At 42.7% G+C, this 14,550-nt stretch overlaps 1 protein-coding gene across 1 annotated transcript in view; it reads left to right on the top strand.

Annotated features, from left to right (window-relative positions):
• Positions 1-14,550, top strand: part of cdh13 (cadherin 13, H-cadherin (heart)) — a 944,123-nt gene that overhangs the window by 166,117 nt on the left and 763,456 nt on the right. Inside the window, exon 2 of the mRNA XM_078400759.1 lies at positions 6,137-6,248. Coding sequence (XP_078256885.1) covers positions 6,137-6,248 — 112 coding nt within the window. The remainder of the gene's footprint in view (positions 1-6,136; positions 6,249-14,550) is intronic.

Below are 14,550 nucleotides of genomic sequence, written 5' to 3'. Positions count from 1 at the left end.
AATAAAAGAGACATAAATAGTCATCAGTTTTCTGTGTGTTCTTAGCTGTTATTGTTGACTCGTCTGCTGGGAGCAGTGCTGGTTGTGCAGTCTCACAGCAGCGGGAAGGAAGGACCTCCTATATTTCTCCTTCACGCACTTGGGGTGAAGGAGTCTGTCACTGAAGGAACTACTCAGTGCAGTGACAGTGTCCTGCATGGGGTGGGAGTCGTTGTCCAGCAGCACTGTTAGTTTTGCCATCATCCTCCTCTCTCCCACCATCTGCACTGAGTCGAGCGGGCAACCCAGGACAGAGCCGGCCTTCCTGACCAGCTTGTCGAGTCTCTTCCCTTCCGCTGCTGAGATGTTGCTGCTCCAGCAGACCACTCCATAGAAAATGGCCGATGCCACCACCGTGTTGTATAAGGTCCTTAGGAGTGCCCCCTGCACTCCAAAGGACCTGAGTCTCCTTAGCAGATAAAGTCTGCTCTGGCCTTTTCTGTATAGCGCATCGGTGTTTTCAGTCCAGTCCAGTTTATTGTTAGGGTAGCCACCCAAGTACTTATAAGAGTCCACCCTCTTGATGTCCATTCCCTGGATGTTCACTGGTGTTGGGGGGACCTGGCTGCGCCTGCGGAAATCTACCACCATCTCCCTGGTTTTCCCCGCGTTGATTCGGAGGCGGTTCCGCTGGCACCAGTCCACAAACTCCTTGATCAGTTCTCTGTACGCCCTGTCCTCGTCGCCCGTGATGAGGCTGACAATGGCAGAGTTGTCAGAGAACTACTATAGATAGGAGTCTGTGGAGCTGTGCCTGAAGTCCACAGTGTACAGGGTGAACAAGAATGGCGCTAGTACTGTTCCCTGCGGAACCCCAGTGCTGCAGACCACCCTGTCCGAGACCAGGCCCTTTGTCCTCACATACTGTGGTCGGTTGGTGAGGTAGTCCAGAATCCAGGATGTGAGGTGGCGCTCCAGCTTGCCCCCCAGAAGCCCCGGCTGGATGGTGTTGAATGCACTGGAGAAATCAAAGAACATGATTCTCACAGTGCTATCAGACTTCTCCAGGTGTGAGAGAGCTCTGTTCCGCAGTTAGATGATGGCATCCTCCACCCCGATGCGAGTCTGCTAGGCGACCTGCAGCAGATCCATTGATGGTCTCACCAGGGGGCGGAGATGGGCAAGGACCAGACGCTCCAGTGTCTTCATCAGGTGTGAGATGAGGAAAAACGTTTTCACCCAGAGAGTTGCGAATCTGTGGAATTCTCTGCCACAGAAGGCAGTGGAGGTCAATTCACTGGATGTATTCAAGAGAGAGTTAGATATAGCTCTTAAGGCTAAGGGAATCAAGGGATATGGGGAGGAAGTAGGAACAGGGTACTGATTCTGGATGATCAGCCATGATCATATTGAATGGCGGTGCTGGCTCGAAGGGCCGAATGGGCACCTATTTTCTATGTTTCTATTCTAGAACTTGAATCAACTCTCTGGCTGTTGCAAGGTCCTGTTCAGTTGGTGGAGTGAAGATCTGGTACTGTTTGTGTCTCGGATGATATGCATAATGATATCCAAAAACCAAATATTCTGTCATATGATCACTTTTCCCTGCATGGATCTTTTCATTCAGGATTAATAACTTGCTTTGTTTCACTATGTTAGACAAGTTCTAAAATAACCAATATTGGCATTGACTAGGAACCCTAGAGCATTTTGACCGGCCTGACTTTGGCAACATTCAGGGTACTTCACGAAAGGGGTAATTGCGAAGTAAGTTGTTGGCATTTGTCCATGTAAATAACACGGGGGGATTTGACCTTATTCTCCTTCGATATTCCCAGTAGCCATTTCAATAGCCGGTCATTTGCAGGCAATCAGGTTTACCTTATCCTTGTTTGATTTTTTTTTCCCTTCTTAAAGTATGGAGTCCAAAAGCTCATTGCAATATATCTGTCACCATTTCTAAATGATGTGTTTGTGTGATATAAAAATTTGATGCATTTGGTTAAGTATTTCACTTGGATAGGTGTTGTTAAAATGAAATATTTTTCTGGTCATGACATAAATTATTTAAATTCATAGTCTATCAGGAACAAGGTACAGGAGGCTGAGAAACATTACCTTCAGGTTCAAGAATAGCCTCTGCCTATCAATCATCAAGCTCTTAAACCACCCTGCACATCCCTGACCACAACCTGACCTCAGCAATGATCGACCATGGACTTTGTTTATGTTGCACTATGTAATTTGGTTTGCACTGTTATGGCCCAGTTACATAGAAACATAGAAACTAGGTGCAAGAAGAGGCCATTCGGCCCTTCGAGCCAGCACCGCCATTCATTGTGATCACGGCTGATCGTCACCAATCAATAACCCGTGCCTGCCTTCTCCCCATATCCCTTGATTCCACTAGCCCCTTGAGCTTATTCAGTCCTTTTATAATCTAATATGTCTCTATAAGATCGCCTCTCATCTAAACCCCAGTGAATACAAGCCTAGTCTTTTCAATCTTTCCTCATGCCATCCCAGGGATCAATCTCGTAAACCTACATTGCACTGCCTCAATTACAAGGATGTATTTCCTCAAATTCGGAGACCAAAACTGTACACAATACTCCAGGGCCCTATACAACTCAGAAGAACCTCTTTACTCCTATACTGAAATCCTCTCGTTATGAAGGCCAACATGCCATGAGCTTTCTTCACTGCCTGCTGTACCTGCACGCCAACTTTCAGTGACTGGTGTACAAGGACATCCAGGTCTTGTTGCACTTCCCCCTTACCGAAACCTGACACAATTGAGATAACACTACTGGTAATACTGTATATTGTGTTATTGATTGTTGTATGTTTATTTTTCATGTTGTTCTGTTAATGTGTCAGTGAAGGTAAGAAGTTCATTGTTCAGTGCATACCCCTCCTCTTTCCTCTTTTGATGCTTGACTCAACTGCAAGCAACGAAGCACTTGTCCTTTCATTTTTCCCCCTCCATTATCCAAGAATCCAAACAATCTTTCTGGGTGAAATAGCAATCCACGCATGTCTAATCTAATGTACTACTGTTGGTATAAACAATGTGGCATCACAGGTAGATAGGGTGGTCATAAAGGCTTTTGGCACATTGGACTTGATCAGTCAGAGTATTAAGTGTAGAATTTGGGAGATCATGTTACAGTTGTATAAGACATTGGTGAGGCCACATTTAGAATATTGTGTTCAATTTTAGTCACCATGTTATAGGAAAGATGTTGTCGAGGTAGAAAGGGTGCAAAGAATATTTGAGGATCTTGCCTGGACTCAAGGGCCTGAGCTCGGGGGTGTTAAACAGGGTAGGACTTTATTCCTTGGAGTGCAGGAGAATGAAGGATGATCTTATTGAGGTGTACAAAATCATGAGAGGAATAAATTGGGTAAATGCCCAAAGTCTTTTGCTCAGAGTAGGGTGAATCGAGAACCAAAGGACACAGGTTTAAGGTGATGGGGGAAAGATTTACTAGGGTCACACAGGGTAGTGGGTACATGGAACGAGCTGCTGGAGGAGGTAGTTGAGGTAGGTACTATCATAACATTTAAGAGATATTTGGATCGGTACATGGATAGGATAGGTTTAGAGGGTTGTGGGTAGATGAGTGGGACTAGTATAGATGGGGCATGTTGGTCAGTATAGGCAGGTTAGGCCGAAGAGCCTGTTTCCACTCGATATGACACTATGACTCCTTCACAATGGGGAAGCCAAACATGTATGGCTGCACAACAATCTTATAGAATTTTTCGAGGATGTAACTAGTAGAGTGGATAAGGGAGAACCAGTCGATGTGTTATATCTGGACTTTCAGAAGGCCTTCGACAAGGTCCCACATAGGAGATTGGTGTACAAACTTAAAGCACACGGTATTGAGGGTTCAGTGTTGAGGTGGATAGAAAATTGGTTGGCGGACAGGAAGCAAAGAGTAGGAATAAACGGGTCCTTTTCGGAATGGCAGGCAGTGACTAGTGAGGTACCGCAAGGCTCAGTGCTGGGACCCCAGTTATTTACAGTGTATATTAATGATTTGGACGAGGGAATTGAATGCAACATCTCTAAGTTTGCGGATGACACGAAGCTGGGTGGCAGTGTTAGCTGCGAGGAGGATGCTAGGAGGCTGCAGAGTGACTTGGATAGATTAGGCGAGTGGGCAAATGCATGGCAGATGCAATATAATGTGGATAAATGTGAGGTTATCCACTTTGGCGGCAAGAACAGGAAAGCAGAGTATTACCTGAATGGTGAACGATTAGGAGTAGGGGAGATGCAACGTGACCTGGGTGTCATGGTGCACCAGTCATTGAAAGCAAGCGTGCAGGTGCAGCAGGCAGTGAAGAAAGCGAATGGTATGTTGGCATTCATAGCAAGAGGATTTGAGTTTAGGAGCAGGGAGGTTCTACTGCAGTTGTACAGGGCCTTGGTGAGACCGCACCTGGAGTATTGTGTGCAGTTTTGGTCTCCTAATCTGAGGAAAGACGTTCTTGCCTTAGAGGGAGTACAGAGAAGGTTCACTAGATTGATCCCTGGGATGGCGGGACTTTCATATGAAGAAAGACTGGATAGACTAGGCTTGTACTCGCTGGAATTTAGAAGAATGAGGGGGGATCTTATAGAAACATATAAAATTCTTAAGGGGTTGGAGAGGCGAGATGCGGGAAGATTGTTCCCGATGTTGGGGGAGTCCAGAACCAGGGGTCACAGCTTAAGGATAAGGGGGAAGTCTTTTAGGAACGAGATGAGAAAACATTTCTTCACACAGAGAGTGGTGAGTCTGTGGAATTCTCTGCCACAGAAGGTAGTTGAGGTCAGTTCATTGGCTATATTTAAGAGGGAGTTAGATGTGGCCCTTTTTGCTAAAGGGATCAGGGGGTATGGAGAGAAGGCAGGTACAGGTTACTGAGCTGGATGATCAGCCATGATCATATTGAATGGCGGTGCAGGCTCGAAGGGCCGAATGGCCTACTCCTGCACCTATTTTCTATGTTTCTATGTTTCTATTAAAGATTTCATTAACTTACTTGTTTGAGTTTCTGTTGTCTGCCACTTTAATTCTCCATCGAACTTCCACTCTAACCACTTGGGCTGGAGGCTGCTTCGCTGTTTTCCCATAAGGCCTAGAAACTGCTCCCCATCTTCTATCTGGGAACATTGTAGCTTTCTGGACTCAGTATTGCGTTCTGCAGCTTTTTAACAATGAAATATCTTTCCAGTCATAACATGAATTATTTAAATTCACGGTCTATTTGCAAGAATATTTAACACCGTAACATTCAATTGCATGGAAGTCGATGCTCTGAGTATGGTTTGTAGTTTCATAACCCATGGACCTTTGCCCTCCCATTTCTCATGTCAGCTGAGGACAATGTTTTATCCTGCAGAACATTAGTTGTGTTAAGTACTGGAGTTAAGATTGTGCGACATAAATGAAAAATCATTAATTCATTAGCTACTGTATTTTTATATTGTAAATGATTTCAAGTAAATCCTCAAAGGTCTTAGTTCTCCTCAAACGAGTTAATGAAATCTTTAATTGTTGTGCAACCTAACACGGGCTCACTATTTGCATTTTCCAGATTCTAGTTATTTTTTTCTCGTATCATTATCTGTTATTTTAAGGACTAGCCCCTATTCCTAGCTTTGGTTAAGTACATGGTTGACATTTAATTACCCCAAATAGTTGCACGGGTACCATTAATCCCATCATTCAGCCAGAACTGACAGCTCTTTGCTTCAGAATTCTGAAGACGACTGAAATTGGCAATTTTCCCATTAAATGCTATCTGTGTGTAATGATTGTTGAGACTAGCATGATGTAGCAGAGCTCCTACTTAGGAATCTGTAATACTGTTATTGAAATATCTGCAACTGTGAATCTTCTTGATATTCAGTGGGGAAGAAGCAATATCGATGCCAGTGCAAGATTATTTAAAACTCTGAATTGCTTAATAAACACAGCATCTAAAAATATATATGTTTTTAAATGAAGGAAGCTCGCAAATGTTATTGAGTTTGGTTCATGTCTGGAGAATATTTGATAACTTTGAAACCAACTTTGTGAACTGAAACAGCACCTGACCGATGTGATTAACTTTGCAAATTCAAACTTTTTTTCCCTCCAAATCTTCCTCCTCTTAGGTGCTGCACCAAGCGTTCACGGTTAGTTCAGACTGCACACCTGGATTCCAGCAGAAGAACTATCGAGTCTTACAGTCCTCAGACTATAAAAAGGACCAGTTCATTTTGAAAGGTAGGACTTTTACCCTTTATTTAGTTGGTCATCAGGTAATATGGTTGAAAGGACAATATGGACATCTTAAATCTGACCTTTACTTTATATTTTTTCTACTTGCATTATGTAATCTATTTCTTCTGATCTTAACTTGGCGCTCTTCCAAATGGTTAAGTTTCGTGTAACAACTCTGAGCTATTTCTGGTGACATCGACCAGGCTTTGGTTTGCTAATTTTGGACGGGTTTATGCTGAGTACAATATGAGCCATCGGTGAAATTGGCCTATCTCTCGAATGTGGGAATTCATTAGTGTCTGATGGAATCTGATCTCTGTCTCGATATGTGCCTCTGCTTACTCCAAATACCCATCATTAACAGAGATGGCCAAAAACAGGTGTGGATTCTCTGCTTTGGATAGAGTGGCATTTTGAATGAGAACATAGAATGATTTGGATGAGAATGTACACGGCATGATTAGTAACAGTGCAGATGATACTAAAGCGGCTGGTGTCGTAGATAGTGAAGATAGTTGTGAAATATTACTGCAGGATCTTGGTCAGCCGGGCATATGTGCTGAGGAACAGTTAATTTAGTTTAATGCAGATAAGTGTGAGGTGTTGCATTTTGTGGTCAAACAGGTGCATGACCATCGCCGCGTCCGATACAGTAGGGCCCTGTGGAGTGTTGTAGACACTCCCCAGGGATCCCTGTTGTAGAGAGGGATCTACTAGTACAGGTACATAGTTCCCTGAAAGTGGTGTCATAGGTAGATGGGGTGGTCAAGAAAACTTTTTGTATATTGGCCTTCATCAGTCAGGGTATTGAGTATAGTAGTTGGGACAGACACAAAATGCTGGAGTAACTCAGCGGGACAGGCAGCATCTCAGGAGAGAAGGAATGGGTGATGTTTCAGGTCGAGACCCTTCTTCAGACTGATGTCAGGGGAGGGGGCAGGACAAAGATAGGATGTAGTAGGAGACAGGGAGACTAGTAGGAGAACTGGGAAGGGGAAGGAGGAGGGGAAAGAGAGGGACAAAGTTCTGTCCTCTGCTCTGTCCCTCTCTTTCCCCTCCCCCTTCCCAGTTTTCCCAATGGTCTTCCTGTCTCCTACTACATCCTATCTTTGTCCCGCCCCTCCCCTGACATCAGTCTGAAGAAGGGTCTCGACCCAAAACGTCACCCATTCCTTCTCTCCCGAGATGCTGCCTGTCCCGCTGAGCTGCACCAGCATTTTGTGTCTACCTTCGATTTAAACCAGCATCTGCAGTTTTTCTTTTCCTACACATAGAAGTTGAGACATTATGTTTCCATTGTTCAAGATGTTGGTGAGGTCACACCTGGAGCACTGTGCTCAATTTTGGTCACCCTGCTATAGGAAAGATGTCATTAAGCTGGGAAGAGGTCAGAGAAGATTTATGAGGATGTTGCAAGGGCTTGAGGGTTGAGCTACAAGGAGAGGTTGGGCAGGAATTTATTCGTTTGACCGTAGGGGACTGAAGGGTGATTTTATAGAAGTATATAAAATCAAGTGGGTAAATAGATAGATAGGGTGAGAAGGGGAATCAAGAGCCGGAGGACATAGGTTAAAGGTGAGAGGAGCAAGATTTAGTATGATTCTGAGGGGCAACTTTTTCATTCAGAGAATGATGGGTATATGGAACGAGTTGCCAGAGGAGGTAGTTGAGTCAGGTACTATAACAGCAATTAAAAGATACCTGGACAACTACATGGAAAGCAAAGGCTTAGAAGGATATAGGTCATCCTGGTCAAAAGGGACAAGCTTAGATGGGGCATCTTGGTCGGCATGGATCAGTTGGGCCGAAGGGTCCGTTTCTGTGCTCTGTGACTCTTATGAATCAATGGAACATTACAGCAAGGAACAGTTTCTCTGGCACAGACTGTGTCAAATATGATGTCAAATGAAACTAATTTATTCAGCTTTACATGATCCATATCCCTCCACTCCCTGAATATTTTTGGTTTGTTGAGATAGTTTTCCAATTTGATAGTTAGACTTTCCTCTAACCCTCTAATTACAGGTGTAGCTTTCCCTGATGTGGTGTTATTATAACCTGAGGTATAATTTCCAGGCAAGATTTGATTTAATTGTTTGAGTTTAAAGCCATGGATGGGGATCTTTTTCGTAACTTTTTGAACATTAATCAACCACAGTGCAGTAATAAATGAATAGCTTTGTATATTTTTCAAAAACTATTGTACTAATGTAAAATCAAGTCACTTCAAGTAGGTGCTCTGGGTATACTTACTGAAAATGCTTATTTTTTGTGATAATTTTTTATAGCTGTGAGAAATGTAGTAAATTTTCACATAGACACAACACTGTGTGAAAATATAAAATTACCTTTTGTCGTGCCAGGATGCATTTTTATTGTGAGTTTTATTTAATATCAATACAAATAACATTCTGTTTAGTAAATGTGTGTTTGATGTAACTTCTACTCGAGATTCCTTGTTCTCGTGCTGGTTTCTTGATTTTGGGTAAATTTAGCTCAAAGACAAGTTGTCTAAATCAGTGTGAAATCTACGTCGTCCAGCAAGCTGGACAAAGTTGTTGACTATCTCAGGAAAGAACTGCAGATGCTGGTTTAAATCGAAGGTAGACACAAAATGCTGGAATTACTCAGCGGGACAGGCAGCATCTCTGTGATTTCACAGTGGAGTGGACAAAATGTGTAGGAAAGAACTGCAGATGCTGGTTCAGTCTGAAAAAGGGTCTCGACTAGAAAACATCACCCATTCCTTCTTTCCAGAAATGCTGCCTGTCCCGCTGAGTTACTCCAGCATTTTGTCTACCTTTGACTGTATCTCAGTATTTGTGACAATAATAAGCTAAAACCAACAGTAATAGCTGCTTCTCTTCTATGTATGCTCATTAGTTCATATGTGATAGGAGCAGAATTAGGCCATTCGGCCCATCAAGTCTACTCTGCCATTCATTCATGGCTGATCTAAGTTTCTCTCTTAATCCCATTCTCCTGCCTTCTCCCCATAACCCCTGATACCCGGATTAATCAAGAATCCATCTTTCTCTGCCTTAAAAATATCCATTGACTTGGCCTCCACAGCCTTCTGGGGCAATGAATTCCACAGATTCACCACCCTCTGACTAAAGAAATTCCTCCATCTCCTTCCTAACGAACCATTCTTTAATTCTGAAGCTATGACCTCTGGTTCTAGACTCTCCCACTGGTGAAAACATCCTCTGCACATCCACTCTATCCAGGCCTTTCACTATTTGGTAAGCTTCAATGATATTCCCCCTTGTTCTTCTAAACCCCAGCGATTATAAGCCCAGTGCTGTCAAACGCTCATCATATGTTAACCCACGATGCTGGCTTCCCGAACATTGCCACATATATTGACAAGAAACCACTGGTAATGTTTGCCATTTCATTTTGGTCTTCAGAGAGAGTCTTTACCTCTTTCCCTGCAAATCCCTTATGCACGCTCTTTCCCCCTGGAATGTTTTATCTGAAACTCTGTAATGCTACACCATACAAACTGTTGACGTAATTATAACAGCACGTGAACAGCTTAAGGACAGCTTAAATTGTATTGCAATTACTTTTGTTGAGCACTTTATTTTGCATTAATCCTATCCTTAATTGTTGATGATGACAAAATATTTACTTTAAGCTTGTGTGCTTAGAAATTCATTTCTGGTTGATGCCGCTAAACGTGTTGCATGGAGCAGCAGCATTTAGTGCCTGCCCTTGAAATTCATTCCAATGGTTTGAATGAAATGAATTTGAAAGACGGAGTAGAGAGCCCTGATGTTACCGTGTGGTGTCATGCTCCTGAAAGGGGATGACTTTTTAAGATGTTCTGACTTGCATTCATGAATCCTGTGAGACTGAGGTTTAATTAGCGTAAGCTATTTTAGTGCATTGCCAACCCGCGTGAGATCGACGTTTTATGCCTTAAAGACTCAGCGTTCCAAATATTGAGACCCCATATTGGTTAACTGAAAATGGAAATTTTCCCACCACGTATGTTTGATGGTGAGTGGAAATCAAGACCTCTAACTAAATTGGGGTAAATTATGTTAAAAAGTAACACTACTGGAACATGCTCAAATACTCGACTTGCGTTTGATTCTGACCACGGGTGCTGTCTGCACGGAGTTTGCACGTTCACGCCGTGACTGCGTGGGCTTTCTCCAGGTGCTCCTTTTCCTCCCACATTCGAAAGGCGTGCAGGTTTGTAGGTTTTAATTGGCTTCTGTAAATTGCCCCTCGTGTGTGGGATGTGAATACTGAGATAACATAGAACTTGTGTATGGGTGATCACTGGTCGGCGCGGACTCAATAGGCCAAAGAACCTGTTTCTACGCTGTATCTCTAAACTATTCTATGTTTTGAATAGATTACATGTTCTTTGTAAGGACACTTAAAAGACACAAGTTTATTCGTGTACTGTTTTGCAGCATAATCTCCAGCTCTGCTTTTGATAATTTACTGAAAGAAATCATCTTAACCTCAGAGAAATATAAAGGATCCAGAAAATTGCTAACAAATAATGTGACAGTAATGGGGCTTCCAAATGAGGAAGGATAATCTTGCTATTGAAGGCGTGCAGCGTAGGTTTACTAGGTTAATTCCCGGAATGGCGGGACTGTCGTATGTTGAAAGACTGGAGCGACTAGTCTTGTATACGCTGGAATTTAGAAGGATGAGAGGGGATCTTATCGAAACATATAAGATTATTTATTAAGGGGTTGGACACGTTAGAGGCAGGAAACATGTTCCCAATGTTGGGGGAGTCCAGAACCAGGGGCCACAGTTTAAGAATAAGGGGTAAGCCATTTAGAACGGAGATGAGGAAAAACTTTTTCAGTCAGAGAGTTGTGAATCTGTGGATTCTCTGCCTCAGAAGGCAGTGGAGGCCAATTCTCTGAATGCATTCAAGAGAGAGCTAGGGAGAGCTCTTAAGGATAGTGGAGTCGGGGGGTATGGGGAGAAGGCAGGAACAGGGTACTGATTGAGAATGATCAGCCATGATCACATTGAATGGCGGTGTTGGCTCGGAGGGCCGAATGGCCTACTCCTGCACCTATTGTCTATTGTGTATTGCCAAATAAAGTTTATTAATATATTTCTGTTGCCTTATATTTATAGAAGGTACAGTCTTCAATAAATATCCTTTTCAGAATCAGGCCCTTCAGTCCAACTATCTCCTCTCATTATTCAGCCTGGCCACCAACTCTGTCGTCTCCTATGGCAAGCAACTCAATTTGAGGGGAATTAGGGAAACACAATAAGCATTGTTATTTCTAGCAAAACCCATACTTTGGTAAGAGTTTTTTTTTTAAAACAACACCAACTTGTCTATTTCATCTGTTTGTAGAATAACGTTTGCCCAAATAGGAGCAGGTGAAATATATTTCCATTCAGTAATATACTGATGGAGGAGGCCACTTATTGCAATACAAAAGCTCGACTAATCTCACAATTTGGAAGACAAACTAAAACAAGGTACATTTGAAATAATAATCACTGGAGGAATAAAGCTGCTTGTAAAGTAATTTGGACCTATTCTATGTCCTCTGGCTTGCAGTTAATATTTGGCTTTTAACACAACAATTTTAAATTAGTAAATCCAATTTTATCCCTTCACAGGGGGAACAAAAGACTTTAATCTTTGAGCTTGAAGTTTTCAAGCATAACATCTTGTTCACTGAGGAAAAACCACACTGCCTTATAGTAAATTGAATCCAAGGATGATGCTAGACAAAAGAAAATAACAGCTGCTTTACAATTGTAGAACAACTGGGGCAATGACTCAGAAAATAAAGTGCAGAAGTCTAATACCCAAATGCTTAATCGTATTTCTTTAAGATAAGTAAAACTTTGTTCAAGTTGGGTACGGTTTTGTCGTAATAGTTGAATGAGAATTGTTATTTAAAAAGACTTTCTGCTATTCTTTCATTAATTTAAAAAAAGGCTTGCTCACCGAACCATTTATCCGAGGCAGCAGGGGATTTATAATAATTTTCAATGCTTAAATCATGTAGCATGACTGAAGGTTGAGAAGAATGAATCATCTTTTATGATTGAAAATCACATCTCGTGCTCTCATGATGTGATTTCAATTACAGGAAGAGCAGAAATAATCTCCCCAGCCAAGAATTATTCAGAATAAAATTTATACAGAGATCTCATCTGCAATTTTCAGTACATTTCCAATGTTCTTTCCTTTTCCCTTTCCCCTCTGCCCTGCAGGTGCAGGCTCTTGATATAATAGGATTTCTAAGACGTAGATAGGATAGACTGGATTTATCCTTCACATGTGCGTCGAGAGCGAATGGCACAGTTTAGATGAATTGGGACCATTGTGGAAGAGTGCCGCACTCAATGATATCTGCCTGCTTCCACACAGGCCGACTTCCCATGGAGTTACTGGAAAAAGCTTTGGAAGTAAGAACTCTGCCACTTTTCTTGCCTTTTCCAGGGTTCAGAGGCATGTTTGCTACCTTTGAATTCAACAGATTGTCCTTAAATGGCAATCAACACCATTAAGAGCAGCAGGGTGATGCAGAGGTAGAGTTGCTGCCTTACAGCACCAGAAACCCGGGTTCGATCCTGACCATGGGTGTTGTTTGTGTGGATTTTCAATGGTTCTTTATTGTCATGTCTGCACAGCACAGTGAAATCCTCTTGCACAACCACAAATGCCCAGTACCCAAATTTCGGTGCTGTTTACAAAGGAAAATAAAACAGTCCAAAGTCCAGTCCACATGTTGGCAGTACACAGTGCCCGCAGTCCAGGTAAGCCACAGGCTGTTGTAACACACAGATGTGACGGTAAAGGTGCTTCAAACTATTCAAAGTAAAACTTAATTACTTAAAATCCATCTCAGGCAGTGGTTCAAAATGACTGGTAGTAGATTAACACCAGCTGACATTAACTTTCATTGACTGCTGTGGAGTCACAATGCTCCACCGTCCGACTTAAAGCGATTTGGGAATGACGACCAGTCCCCAACTTGAAACATTAACTCTGTTTCTCTTTCTGACCCGCTGAGCTTTTCCCCACAGCATTTCTGTTACATTTTACACCGAGTTAGCCCAAACCTGTACTTTTAAACCCGGGATTTTATGACCGCGCTGATTATTACTACATTTTGTTGAGATTTCTGGGAGCCCCTAATGGAGGTTGCGTAGCAACTCGCCTCCCGGCCCGGGCGGCCGCCATTGGTGGAGCGGGAGCACGTGGCCACTGGCTGGGTGAGGTCACGTGGTGGTGACGTCACCCTTTGTCCCTTATTTGGGAGTGAGGAAGTTGGCAGCCCTACTAATACGGGACAAGGACGGTCCCGTACGGGACAAACCAATTTAGCCCAAAATGCGGGATGTCCCAGCTAATACGGGACAGTTGGCAACCCCAGTGTGGACTGCTTTGCTTCCTGAAATCTTTTATTTCTGCATTTCTGGTGCGATTTCTAAGTTAAAAGCATAGTCCAACAAATTTGTCTAAAGAGCTTATTGGAATTAAAATACCCATTATAGTTGACAAAGTTGACAATGTGCAAACCAGAGTAGAAACAAGGAACCACAGGTGCTGGTTTAGAAAAAAAAGACACAAAGTGCTGGAGTAACTCAGCGGTTCAGGCAGCATCTCTGGAGACCATGGATAGGTGACGTTTCGGATCAGGGCCCTTTTATCAGACTATGTGCATTGCACACCCTACTCCCTTAAGCGATGACATTTATAGTCACTATGATGCCAAGCTGCCTGAAAAGATGTCTGATTTTGCACAGAAAGTAGATTGACTTAAATGATTTAAAATAACGTTATTTGAGGCCAATTGCATTCCATGTGAAATTATGTCATGATGTAAAACTAGGACATTTTAGCATGGCTTCTGGCTCATTTGAATCTATAGACCAAAAAGAAATGCAGTAACCTAACATCTTTTAGAGCTTCAATTTACTCACTTTAGTCAATTATAAAAGTTGAAGTTTACAAACCATGTAATGGACGTTAGCAGTTTTAAAGACAAAATGCTGGAGTAACTCAGCAGGTCAGGCAGCATCTCGGGAGAGAAGGAATGGGTGACGTTTCGGGTCGAGACTCGAAACGTTACCCATTCCTTCTCTCCCGAGATGCTGCCTGACCTGCTGAGTTACTCCAGCATTTTGTGAATAAATCGATTTGTACCAGCATCTGCAGTTATTTTCTTATACTAGCAGTTTTAAAGATCTTGGGATTAAAGAAGACTTCTGTGGATTAGATTGATCAAGTTGCAGGAAAACCAAAACCAGAGGTGAATGTTTGTTTCTCAAAATGGAGGGAAGT

This window comes from Rhinoraja longicauda, chromosome 6, assembly GCF_053455715.1.
Source record: "Rhinoraja longicauda isolate Sanriku21f chromosome 6, sRhiLon1.1, whole genome shotgun sequence".
Lineage (NCBI taxonomy): Eukaryota > Metazoa > Chordata > Chondrichthyes > Rajiformes > Arhynchobatidae > Rhinoraja > Rhinoraja longicauda.
This window is presented reverse-complemented; position numbering and strand designations above follow the sequence as displayed.